Below are 13,807 nucleotides of genomic sequence, written 5' to 3'. Positions count from 1 at the left end.
TGGAAGAGAGAGGGAAAGAGGAAGTAGAGAGAAGAGGCTCGGTCCAGGGCATTAAGACAGAAGGACAGGGGGGATACTGCCCAGGACCCTCAGAAGGAAAGGGGAGACAAAGGGAAAACATTTATTCTTTCCTCTCATCTTTCTTCCCTCTTCCAGATCAGTTTCAATCTCATTTCTCTATGACAAAAAATATAAGTCTGAAGCTTACAGTTGTGAACACTGGTATTGAAATGGTGAATTTACAGTCATCTTTTGTTAACATACTAACAATATTGGTTTTCATTGTTTCTTAGGTTGATGGTGTACAATTGAATAGAATCGGCTATTTCATGCAAAGACATCTCATTATCTGTCATGAAGAGAAAAGAGTGGTTTTATTTCAATAAGGCAACATTCCATGGTATCAATAGCAGCTAAGGCTGAATTACTTGAAACAAATGCAACATTTTCATTAATACACAATACACAAGAATTATCCATTGCATCGACACAATAAAATCTACACATTTAAAATATATAGTTTCTGGAATGACTGTCAGTGCTGTGGGTATGGTACATACAGGTGAAGGTAACATAAGTCTGACAAAAGTGGGAGTTCATATCTCACGGGTTGAGCAGCCTTGTCATGTAGGATATTGTGCTGCTTTGCTAGAAATTAGATTCAAAGGTTTGGGTGCTGATGCATGTTTGGGTGCTGATGCATGTTTCAAGCCAGTGTAATTATGTTATTAGAGCAACTGTGTTTTTCACATTTGCGCTGTTACAGCAGGGGCCATGCGTTTTCTCAGTGAGCAAAATCACAAAAAATGGCAGTCCAATCCCTGTTCAAAGTGTGACTTGCATCTTAACCCTCTCAACACGTACATAAGGTTTATACAAAAACAGCTTGATCATTTGGAATATAGCATGTGGATTCCGCTTGCATTCAGTATGCAAACACACAGAGTGAGCTCAGACAATGGTGTCCCCTGGTGGACAGTGTTGCCAGTGATTATGAAGAGTCGAAATACGAATGTCTTTCAAGGTAATGCGTTGCACGAGATTTCCTATTCCAAAATTTTTTTTGAACATATTGATTCTAAAATAACTTCATTTTCAGTAGGAGACGAGAGGACATTGGCATAGTACAGGACAAGTAGGACACGAATCAGACAAGTGAAAACTATTTCAGGTGAGCTCTGGCTGGCTAGCGAGTTAGCTAGCGTTTCACTTCGTCTGCTTTATAAGTTAGCCAGCGATGTTGGCTGCATGTTAGCGAACAACTCACTAAAGTTTAAAGTTAGCTCGCGGAGGTTGGCGTTTCTTAAACTTTCGTCCAGATATCGAGATTTGGCACAAATATTCTGCAAGCTAGCTAGCTATCCGTTCACTCTTGCTGCCTCTGCCTTGTACCATTGTCTCGAGCAAACAGGCAAGTTTGCTATTTTTGCCAACCCCGCCTTAAACTAGTAGCCACTGCCATAACATAACATGACAAAACCAATTTAGAAATTACAATGTTTTAGAGGATTTTACATTTTTTTATTTCAACAGTTTGACCCAGCTACTTTTGTAATGGAGTTCGGACATTTACTCAAACATTTTACGTTATTTACAGTGTTGGGGAAACTACTCTGAAAATATAGTTTACCAAGCTTGCTACCAATGACTTCACACTGGAAGAAGTTAGCCTTTTAAACACAAAATCAGAATTAGGCAGGTCTGACGCTGAAAAAGAAAGAACATTATTGCCTACTTCACCCATCTTTTCTTTTTGCAAAACAAGTAGAGTATAGTTAGCTTCACCACTACATGGCAAAATAAACTACTGCAAACACTACCAAGGTTTGAATTTAGTTAAACTACCACCAAGCTACTGACTATTTATTAAATTACTTGTTGAACTACATGTAGTTCACTACTCCCCAACACGGATTATTGACAACACAAAATACCATTAATACAAATCAAATGAAATCAAATTTGATTGGTCACATACACGTGTTTAGCAGATCTTATTGTGAGTGTAGCAAAATGCTTGTGCTTCTAGCTCCGACAGTGCAGTAATATCTAACAAGTACTATCTAACAAATTACACAACATATACCCAATATACACACATCTAAGTAGGAATTAATTAAGATTATATACATATATGGACGAGCGATGTCAGCTGCATAGACTAAGATACAGTAGAATACAGTATATACATATGAGATGAGTAATGCAAGATATGTAAACATTATTAAGTGACTAATATACCGTAGAAGTATAGAAAACAGTATATACATATGAGATGACTAATGCCAGATATGTAAACATGATTATTTATTTGTTTTTTAATTTAACCTTTATTTTACTAGGCAAGTCAGTTAAGAACAAATTCTTATTTACAATGAAGGCCTACCCGGGGAACAGTGGGGCAGGGGCAGAACGACAGATTTACCTTGTCAGCTTGGGGATTCAATCCAGCAACCTTTCGGTTACTGGCCCAATGCTCTAACCACTAGGCTACTTGCTAAGATACCATAGAATAGAATACAGTATATACATATGAGATGAGTAATGTCATATATGTAAACATTATTAAAGTGACTAGTGGCCACTTCCTTATAGTGGCCAGTGATTTCTAGTCTATTCCTATAGGCAACAGCCTCTAATGGCCTTGATATAGAAGCTGTTTTTCAGTCTCTCGATCTCAGCTTTGATGCACCTGTACTGACCTTGCCTTCTAGATGATAGCGGGGTGAACAGGCAGTGGCTCAGGTGGTTGATATCCTTGATTATCTTTTTGGCCTTCCTGTGACATCGGGTGCTGTAGGCGTCCTGGAGGGCGGGTAGTTTGCCCCCGGTAATGCTTTGGGCAGACCGCACAACCCTGATTACAACCTATTGTGGGCCATTGTACCAAGCTCATAATATATAATAAGTTATACTCAAGAAAGCCAAGGCATTAATTGAAATTACATTGACAATTGAACAGTAGGACATTTTATACATTATGCCATTTTAACATTGATCACTCACATACAGCTGGATTATTTTCATGTTTTTCCACTCCAGTGAGAGCCAGGCAGTTGAGGCTACACCATGGAGTTCAGCAGGATAGAGTTCTTCCAGGAGCTAGGGGAGAGCTGTGTGCTCCCTACGGCACAGCAGGGAGTGGAACAGGTCTGGCAGCTACTGCTCCTCTGCCTGCTCTGTCGACTCCTCTGTAGGCTGGGTGAGTTCGCTTGAACACTTGACCAATAACATTATTTAATGAGGATTTAACAGAGGATGTGCCAAACTTTAGATACAAAGACTGAATCGTGTAATGTATACTTTGCCATGACACCATCCACAATGTGTTGGACACATGTAATGATGACAGATAAAGCATTCAGTATTACCTTACAGATGTCTAGAAAAGCACCCCAATTTGTACAAAGGCCTTTGGTGGTGCCAGCCTGGTACTTAGTGTTTCCTGTCCTCCAGTAGGTCTCTCATCCTCTGTGAAACACTTGGGCTCAGTGTCAGCGGGTCTATATGCCCTCTACCTGTTCTTTGAGCAGTCCATGGTGTGGGTGTTAATGCTCAGTATGCTCTGCTACACGGTCCTGTTCCTCAACCGCCACTCCAGCAGCCGAGGAATCTTCCTCTCTGCCACTATCCTCATCTATCTACTCATGGGGTAATTAATGAAAATGATAACTCCATCTATTGCTAATTCTGCATCATAGGCAATGTTGCTCCACTTAACTGTTTTCTCCTGTTTTTTTCTCTCTAGAGAGCTGCATATGATTGACACAGTGACCTGGCATAAAATGAGAGGTAAATGTCCTGTACAGATGTGAGTGATTGGATGGCAAGGCAGTATGAGACATATACATGATTTTATAGAGACACGGACATCTTCCTGTTACATTGTATTCGAGACCTTAGTGAAGGAACAACTGTGCATACTTTGCCTATCATCCCCACTTCCTCAGGTTCCCAGATGGTGGTGGCCATGAAGGCCATTTCTCTGGCCTTTGACCTGGACAGAGGCACTGTGCTCGCTGTGCCCAACCCTCTGGAGTTCACAGGCTACATTCTCTTTGTGGGCACTGTCATCTTTGGACCCTGGATTAGCTACTCAAGCTACAAAGAGGCCATTGAGAGCCGTAAACTAGTAAGCCACAGCTGAAGAGATGTGCTACTGTTTTGCAAAAAAATTATGTATTCTCAGTCAACTTGTTAAAAGAAAGCTGAATTTATTCCTGTATAGTATCTGAATTTACATTTGACATATAGGCCTATAACATATTGGTCCAGATTTACTAAGTGTTTGCGCTGGTGCAAAGTTTACACCTCTTTTCACCGCAGTTAGATCCACATACTGTAGCTGCTTTAAGTCAAAATGGCTGCTAAAATCTGTCCTTTTTTAACTTGGCTTCTCTGTCCCCCAGAGTTGGCCCTGGCTCCAGAAGTTTTCAATCAGCTGGGTGAAATGCCAGGTATGCTTGGTGATATCCAACTGCATCGCCCCATACCTCTTCCCTTACTTCATTCCAATCCACGGGAGCAGAGGACTGCGCACGTGAGTGCACGTTTCACTGAACAATTCCTTGGTCATTCCAATGTCAGTCCTATTTTGATATGTGAATGTACACCAACTTTATGTTAGTGAGTTCCATTTATTTATGTTTCTCTGCTTCCAAGAGGCACATAAGCAAGGTAAGGGCTATTGTGATGAAGAACATCAAACAAAGTTCTTCAGACAAGCTCTGATGGTAGCAATAGTGACCACTTCAAGATGGTGTCAGTGCATAATACTATTCCTGGCATTATTGCTGAATGAAGAAAGGCTATAAACAGTATCTTAGAGCTGTCTTGTCTATTTCCCCTGTGTACAGGTGGCTCCATGCGTATGAGAATGCTGTATCCTTCCACTTCAGTAACTACTTTGTGGGCCACCTCAGCGAAAGTACTACTGTGCTGGCAGGGGCAGGTTTCACTGAAGACAAAGACAATGTCAAATGGGGAGTTCAATTCATACGATCTATGGTTCAATTAGTGGTACACATATTTCATATATTATCAATTTGCCTGTAGGTTAAGTTTATAATAGCAGTATTGTGATAGACGCTGTAATATCTGTCTAGATAAGATATGTGAAAATAATGTGTGCGTGCATGCATGTGCAAATCCATGAATGCACAAAATGTGTTTTTAGGGATCTGAAAGTGGTTAAGCCTCTGAATGTGGAGTTGCCCAGGTCCATGGTGCTGGTGGTGACCTCCTGGAACATCCCCATGTCTCGCTGGCTCAACATATGTAAGCATCATTACACCTTCAATTTACTATGAACAGATTAGACAGAAATGTTAGAACTATGGGCCCTGTTTAACCATATACATTTTTTTACATATTAAAATGTCAACTGATTACTGGGTCTTTCCCCCATTTTGTTGTAGATGTTTTCAAAAGTGCTTTGAAACTTGGCACATTTTCTTCCATCATTGTGACTTACACAGCCAGTGCCCTACTACATGTGAGTATGAGTCAACCAACTCAGTGATGTCATCTTACGTGATGATTCAGAAAAGGTCACTCACCATTGCACTTTAATACTGTTTTTGCTTTAGTAAGATTTGATCTGATTTTGAAAATGTCACTGCCTTAACCCTCTGGCTGAGGCCAAAGTGAATAGTTGGTTGATCAGCTTCCAATGTTGTAAAACCAATCTGCCATTTTGTTTTCTCCAGGGCCTCAGCTTCCATCTTGGGGCCGTGCTGCTGTCTCTGGGCTTCATCACCTACGTGGAACATGGTGAAGTTACCGTGCCTATCTGCTTTTCACATTCACATGCTTGCTTGTTTTATGTGACTTTTGTTTCAAAGGTTGTACATCGCCTTATTGTCTTGTCATCCTCTGTCAGTTCTGAGGAAGAGGCTGGCAGCCATCTTTAGTGCCTGTATCCTGTCCAAACAGTGTCCCAACAATTGCCATCATCAGCAGAAGAAGGTACATGCTTGTTGCATCCAGGAATGTTTTACACTCAAGTTTGTATATCATGTTTTGAAGGTGCTTTCCATAAGATAACCTATTGTTAATTGCACATTGAATGGGTCCATGTGGGGTGAGTGAGCTAGCTAGTGCACATTGCGGGGAGGTTTGGGATTCAGAACACATCCCCAGTGTAGTGACTGATCTGTGCCACTCTCGTAGGAGCTGTGGGTGTATGGCATCAACCTGGCCTTCAGTGCCATGGCCATCTTCCACCTGACATACCTGGGCTCCCTGTTTGATGCTGAAGTAGACAACTTGGCTGCAGAGGAGGTAAGGCCCACCAATGAATGACCTGCTACTGCTGGCTGGGGCCAAGTTAATGGAGAACATTAGAATTAAACAGTGGTCTATATGAACTGCATGAACGTATTACTTATACACATTTAGTCACCATTGTCCTCCTTCTCAGGGTTATGTGGCCAACCACACCATTCAGAAGTGGTCAGAGTTGAACTGGGCCAGCCACTGGCTGGTGTTCGGCAGCTGGCTCTTCTACCGCCTCATTCAGTAATCTCATTTGGTGAAGGTCTGTACTGAACAGAAGACAAAAGCTTGGTCCAAAAATAACAGAAGACAAAAGCCTGGTCCAAAAACAACCCTTACCTAGCAAGGTCTGGTGTTGGTAAAGACTTAGTGGACACGGAGCAACGAAGTGTAGAGCCAGGACAATTGTCCCACACCATCATGACTGGAAGAATGCTGCATTGTTTACCAGGGTCTTTCTGTATTTGTTTGTTGTGGTGAACACTAACAAACCAGTCACACACAAGTTCATTGCTATGATGCATCACACTGTTGAGATTGAGAACCAGAGGTAGGCTGAAGATTTGTGGGGTCTGTATAGGCTACTGTTCATCTTCAGGTCTTTTGGAGTTTGATCACACACAATCATTATGAATATTTATGCTTCTGTGTATATCAGTAGCACCTATTAGCCTTCTCACACTGCATTGTTCTTAGCCCCAGGCTAAGACTGGGCCCTGGGCTAGCTTATCCTGTGTTCATACAAGCACTTGTTAACCTGGGGCTAAGGTGCAGTGTGCCTTAAGTGAATGTATTATGTTGGACCATTGATGTTATATAATTAGGCGGGGGGGGGGGGTGGTATATGGCCAGTATACCACGGCTAAGGGCTGTTCTTTGGCACGACGCAACGTGGAGTGCCTTGATTCAGCCCTTAGCCGTGGTATATTGGCCATATACCACAAACCCTGAGTTATCTTATTGCTATTATAAACTGGTTACCAATGTAATTAGAGCAGTACAAATAAATGGTTTGTCATACCCGTGGTATACGGTCTGATATACCACAGCCCTCAGCCAATCAGCATTCAGGGCTTGAACCACCCAGTTTATAATACATGATGTTCTCGATGGAGGTACTTTTTTTTCTACTTATGTATCTGTTTTTCTATTAAAGACATTTTATTTCTAGTTCTGTGGCCATACTTAAACACTAATCAATGAAGGGTTTATTTGGAAATGGGAGGTAAAACACACCCTAGTAGTTACATTATTTATTCAACAAGGTGAAGGATTGTACTGCATTTTTCAGCAAATTATATCATTTAAAATGCCAGATCAAAACCATGATTAGTACATCAAGTATACTGAACAAAAATATAAATGCAACATGCAACAATTTCCATTTTTTTACTGATTAACAATTCATATATGGAAATCAGTTAATTGAAATAAATTCACAAAGCCCTAATCTATGGATTTGACATGACTGGGAATACAGATATGCATCTGTTGGTCACAGATACCTTAAAATAAAAAGTAGGGGCATGGATCAGAAAACTAGTTAGTATCTGGTGTCACCACCATTTTCCTTATGCAGTGCGACACATCTCCTGTGCATAGAGTTGATCAGGCTGTTGATTGTGGCCTTTGGAATGTTGTTGGAGTTGATTTATGGTAGAGAAATTAACATTTATCTGGCAACAGCTCTGGTGGACATTCCTGCAGTCAAGATTGCCAATTGCACTCAACTTGAGACATCTGTGGCATTGTGTTGTGTGACACAACTGCACATTTTAGAGTGGCCTTTTATTGTCCCCAGCACAAGGTGCACCTGTGTAATGATCATGCTGTTTAATCAGCTTCTTGATATGCCACACCTGTCAACTAGATGGATTATCTTGGCAAAGGAGAAATGCTCACTAACAGGGATACATGTGTGCACAAAAATTGAGAAATAAGCTTTTTGTGCATATGGAACATTTCTGGGATATTTTATTTCACACTTTAGATGTTGCGTTTATATTTTTGTTCAGTGGAGTTAATCTTAACCACTCAGAAGGGTATCATGCTATTTACAAGTGTTGTGTACAAAGACATTTTATATAATTTATTGTCTTAATCCTTAAGAGTCTGCGTCAATCTAATTAACATAATACAACAATTCCCATCAAAATCCATATCTGTATGGGCTTTTTTGCATGGGCTGCATCTCAATCCGCCGATGTCGGCCTTCCGCATCTGCGGTGGAAATTGGCAGAGCTACAGCACTGTTTGTCAGACCAGTAGACATTGAAAATTGGTCTTCTCACGAAAACGTAGAGTCCGAACGGTTTAGCCGACTAACTAATATGACCACTATATGAAAAGATGACTCACGAACACGATGGTGTACTCCGTTTTTCTCTACGACCCCCACAAGCCCCATGGGACTGGTCTAAAATCATTACTGCCCATGTGCCAACGTGTAGCATCTGAACCGTTTGGGCTACAAACTAATATAACCCACAGGAGGTTGGTGGAACCTTCATTGAGGAGAGCGGGCTTGTGGTAATGGCTGGAGTGGAATGGTATCAAATGCATCAAACAAATGGTTTCCAGGTGTTTGATGCCATTCCATTTGCTACGTTCCGACCGTTATTATGAGCCGTTCTTCCCTCAGCAGCCTCTGCTGATATGACCCCGATATTGGAAAGGGGAGACTAACGAACACGTTGGTATTTCTGTTTTGCTCTACAACCCCCACAACAACGACAGGACTCGACTGAAGGTAACCCCGTACCAATTTTTTTTTAAATATGGAAGTATGGAGGTAGTTTTGTACCTACAAAAAATGTGGTGTGTCCAGAAAAGTAAAATATTTCCTGAGCGTTTTTATACTGTATCTCCTAGAGACACTTATTATTTAATGTTTTTTGATAAAAAAATATATATACTTTTCCATTTATGAATGTGTTATTCAATGCATTTCTATGGGTTATAGTAGTAAAGCCCAAATTCAATATTTTATCAAATAATTTAAAACAATCCTAAAAATCTAAGTGTTCTAAATTCTAAGTGATACATGGTATGACAACTTTAAAACAATTTGTTACGTTAGTTTCACAGCCGTGCTTGTTTAGAGCTCCCTCATAATCGGTTCAGAGACAACACAAGTTGACACATTCCAGAGTGGACTTGGCTCCCCATCTGTCGGCTTACCTTGGTTTAGTCAATCATTAATCACTGCTATCAGGAAAGCATCGTTCAGACGACAGGACGCCATCTCAACACGGAACTGACAAGACACTCGCCAAGTGTCCGTCCTCTGAGAATAGAAAAACAAAGTCTCGTCCTTTATTACATCAGTCTTTCTATACGAGGTCAGTTAGTTCAAAAGTAAATGTCCCTCCCTAAATTTGAGACCTACTCTAAATTTTGTCCTATTCATAATACGTCTAGGGTTTGTGGTGTTAGTGGGAACTGTGCTCTCTGAGAGGATGAGGAGAGGAGTTAACTGCAGCTGGTTAGGAGCAGAGATCCCGCTGTCCTGGGAGTTCTTCAGTGGTAAGACCAGCATTTATGTATTCACATAAACTGTATGGGCTATGTTTTTGACTGGCCAGAGATTTTACAGTCATTGGATCTGATACATATCAGGTTCTGTGTGATAAAGGTCTGTGCTTGAAGACACCAACATTTTCTTTCTATGCCAAAAATGGCACAATGCTTTTTCAATGCTTTGTCTATGTGCAATATTGGTGTTTGCCGTCTTAGATTCTGAGTGATGCTAACTGAGCTATGCTCTGCTACACCAACCCTGCTAATGTGTTGGGGCATTTCCGCCTGAGACTTACCTCACACCAGTGTGTCACCAGTGTTTATGATAATGTTAGCTCTAGTGTTGTTTTCTGGGAACTGTATGTGTTGTATATGATTTGTCCCACCACAAGTCCTTGTGTTGTGCGTTTGTACCCAGTGATCAAGGATGAGCTATGGCTGTTTCTCATTCCTGCTGGGTTCGCTGTGATCATGCTGGCCCTGTTCCTAGAAGAGGTGGGCTTCTTCCTGCGTCACGTGTCCTACTCCAGACGCCGGCACCTCTACCTGTGGATACTGGGCATGTACCCGGTAAAGGGACCTCTCATTTTTGCCACACATTTCAATTGTTTCGGATAGGTATTTGTACATTTTGTCATTGTTGCCTAACTACACTCATTCTCTTTCGATCAGGTCTTTGGCTTAACCTCAATCATTGCGCTGTACGTTCCTCGTTCCTCCTCACTATGTAGCTTCATAGCTTCTCTGTAAGTATCGAGTACAACCTCTTTCTGACCATCACTTTGTTTTGTGTACTAATTTACATTGTTCACGCCATTCTGGGCTAAAACTTCCATCAGTAAAACTATCTCTCCATTTTTCGTTCTCGCTCTGAAGGTACCACTCCATTACTTTGCTAAAGTTCATGGGGCTCATCACAGACTTCTTTGGTGGTAAGGCCCGCATGCTGGAGATCTTAGCTGGAGAGCAGGTGTCTCCGGATCCGTTCCCATGTTGCTGCTGCTGTTGCCTCCCTATGATAGCCATCAACAGGTACTTTATAACTGGGTGTCCTCCTCATTGTGCGCATCCATATCGTGATAATGATAGATTCATAAGATGTGGCCACATCGCAATAATGATAGATAAACAATATTGCTGTAATGGCCCCATATCGCAATATTGATAAATGCACATATATTGCCGTAATCACCTTGCCCACTACCTCTCCCTCCATAGGACCAGCCTGGGATGGATGATGGCTGCTGTGCTGCAACTGTCTGTGGTCAGAACCATCCTGTTCTTTGTCACTCTGGTCCTCTGGACAGATGAGCAGTATGACTATGGAGATGTGAGTGGAATGCATATATCGCAAGACATATTTGCATTGTAACCAATTTATTTTTGTCCTTAATTTAACCAAATGAGTCCCTGGTTAATAAGTCAATTAGTTCATTTTATATATATATATATTATTTTTTTACCATATCCATGCAATTTTTCACAGGTGGATTATGCCAATCCCAATATGTACATGAATGTCATCATAGGCGTGTCTACCTTCTTGTCCTTCTATGGCCACCTGCTGTTTTACAAGGCCACCAAAAAGGCCTTGCCTGGCTATGGGCTGAGGGCCAAATTTGTCTGTATCATTGTAGTGTTGGTGCTGTGTGGCCTTCAGAGTGGAATCCTGGAGACCATGGGGGCCCTGGAGGTGGTGCCCTGCACCCCTCCCTTCTCTGTCCTCATGCGTTCCCAGCGTAAGTGCACTGAGATGGAAGTCCTCCCCCATACATCTCCCTCTCAACATCCTCTCCATGTCAATATTGAAACAGTGGAGATACATGTTTATTATGAAATTATCAATGTGACATTGGTGGTAACTTTTTCTATTTTATTCTCTTCCTCTCTCAGTAATTTACCACTACTCTGTGATTGTGGAGATGTTCTGCATATGCCTCTTTGCCCGCCACACGTTCCGTAAAGTGGAGCCTAGTCTAGAGGAGGGCTTTGGGCTGGAGGAGAGGCCCCCCAGAGGCATGCTGATGGAGAAGGCGGTTCAGACTGAAGACGTGGTGCCACTCAGGGAGAACCCCTGGCCTTGCTGGGAAGGCGCCGGAGTCTCCAATCCCGACTGTATTAGGGACAGCAGTGAGGACAGCCTCTGTAAAGTCGAATACGCCCCTTTGGATTGCTTCCCTTTCCCTCTTCAACCGAGACGTCAAGAGACGGTGAGGCCAGAAAACGTAACTGATGAAAGTGGCACTTTGGAGTTGCCCAAACTGACTGTCACTGCTGACATCAATGTTGTAGAGTCTAGACATTTTACTGTTGTATGACAACATGGAATGTACTGTCCTGGAATCTCCTGGTGGGAAGACAACATAGGGGTCACCTCCAGAAAATGGAATAAACACACCATACCGCTTGAGGTACTACCTTAACCAGTTTGTTCCTTTTTGCGTATATTGACTGAGACTCTTGCTCAATGCATTCTATCTATTCCTTAGCTGAATGAAGATGGTAGCTACTGGTGTGATAGGCTGTCATTTTTTCCTACCCAGATTTTTTCTCTACTTTTTATACTCTACATTTTGTTTTGCAATGTTATCTCAAAAAGCCAATAAACCCATTTTTAAAACGCCTATTGCACAAATATTGCATATTTATTCATCGGTCTCTGCGTCTCTAATGCCGTTTCTCAAAGCGTACAGAAAAATCTTTGGGGTTTGATATGAATTTGATTACCTTCATGGGTTAATGTAATGTTCAATTCAAAGTAAGCACTAATATAATCTGTTCTCATAACTGCCCCATGGGGTAGATGATATTGGCTCCCTATGAGCTTCTCACACCACATACATAGTAGGCCTCTGGCCTAACCTTCCCTCTGAAGTGCCTTGATACCAAAGATACACTATATATACAAAAGTATGTGGACACACCTTCAAATGAGTGGATTCGGCTATTTCAGCCACACCAATTGCTGACAGGTGTATAAAATCGAGCACACAGCCATGCAATTAACATAAACAAACATTGGCAGTAGAATGGCCTACTGAAGAGCTCAGTAACTTTCAATATGGCACCTTCATAGGATGCTACTTTTCCAACAAGTCAGTTCATCAAATTTCTGCCCTGCTAGAGCTGCTCCAGTCAACTGTAAGTGCTGTTATTGTGAAGTGGAAATGTCTAGGAGCAACAAAGGCACAGCCGCGAAGTGGTCGGCCACACAAGCTCAAAGAACTGAACCGCCAAGTGCTGAAGCGCATATCGCGTAAAAAAGTGTCTGTTTTCGGTTGCAACACTCACTACCCAGTTACAAACTGCCTTTGGAAGCAACGTCAGCACAATAACTGTTGGGAACTTCATGAAATAGGTTTCCATGGCTGAGCAGCGGCACACAAGCCTAAGATCCCCATGCTCAATGCCAAGCGTCGGCTGGAGTGGTGTAAAGCTCGTCGCCATTGGACAATGGAGCAGTGGAAACGCATTCTCTGGAGTGATGAATCATGCTTCACCATCTGGCAGTCCGACGGACGAATCTGGGTTTGGCGGATTCCAGGAGAACGCTACCTGCCCCAATGCATAGTGCCAACTGTAAAGTTTGGAATAATGGTCTGGGGCTGTTTTTCATGGTTCGGGCTTCAGTATACAATGACATTCTAGCTGATTTTGTGCTTCCAACTTTGTGGCAACAGTTTGGGGAAGGCCCTTTCCTGTTTCAGCATGACAATGCCCCCATGCACAAAGTGAGTTCCATGCATAAATTGTTTGTCGAGATCGGTGTGGAAGAACTTGACTAGCCTGCACAGAGCCCTGACCTCAACAGCATCGAACACCTTTGGGATGAATTGGAACGCCAACTGCGAGCCAGGCCTAATCGCCCAACATCAGTGCCCGAGCTCACTAATGCTCTTGTGGCTGAATGGAAGCAAGTCCCCGCAGCAATGTTCCAGCATCTTAGTGGAAAGCCTTCACAGAAGAGTGGAAGCTGTTATAGCAGCAAAGGGGGGGACCAACTCCATATTAA

The 13,807-nt window shown here is 42.2% G+C and overlaps 2 protein-coding genes across 2 annotated transcripts; both read left to right on the top strand.

The window, feature by feature from the left end:
- The first annotated feature begins 1,082 nt into the window (after positions 1-1,082).
- On the top strand, positions 1,083-7,107 carry LOC139367693 (protein-serine O-palmitoleoyltransferase porcupine-like). The gene is made up of 13 exons (XM_071105982.1): positions 1,083-1,171; positions 3,043-3,202; positions 3,460-3,652; positions 3,749-3,792; positions 3,951-4,132; positions 4,410-4,540; positions 4,857-4,984; positions 5,179-5,277; positions 5,418-5,494; positions 5,709-5,772; positions 5,882-5,967; positions 6,172-6,282; positions 6,422-7,107. The coding sequence occupies exons 2-13, from the start codon at positions 3,070-3,072 to the stop codon at positions 6,521-6,523; spliced, it is 1,350 nt and encodes a 449-aa protein (XP_070962083.1). The 5' UTR covers positions 1,083-1,171; positions 3,043-3,069; the 3' UTR covers positions 6,524-7,107.
- A 2,627-nt stretch (positions 7,108-9,734) lies between these two features.
- On the top strand, positions 9,735-12,137 carry LOC139367692 (organic solute transporter subunit alpha-like). Its single transcript, XM_071105981.1, has 7 exons — positions 9,735-9,801; positions 10,214-10,365; positions 10,468-10,541; positions 10,672-10,827; positions 11,014-11,125; positions 11,282-11,534; positions 11,689-12,137. Exons 1-7 carry the CDS (start codon positions 9,735-9,737, stop codon positions 12,111-12,113), a joined length of 1,239 nt encoding a protein of 412 aa, XP_070962082.1. The 3' UTR covers positions 12,114-12,137.
- The last annotated feature ends 1,670 nt before the right edge of the window (positions 12,138-13,807 follow it).

This window comes from Oncorhynchus clarkii, chromosome 16, assembly GCF_045791955.1.
Source record: "Oncorhynchus clarkii lewisi isolate Uvic-CL-2024 chromosome 16, UVic_Ocla_1.0, whole genome shotgun sequence".
In the NCBI taxonomy this organism is placed as follows: Eukaryota; Metazoa; Chordata; class Actinopteri; order Salmoniformes; family Salmonidae; genus Oncorhynchus; species Oncorhynchus clarkii.
This window is presented reverse-complemented; position numbering and strand designations above follow the sequence as displayed.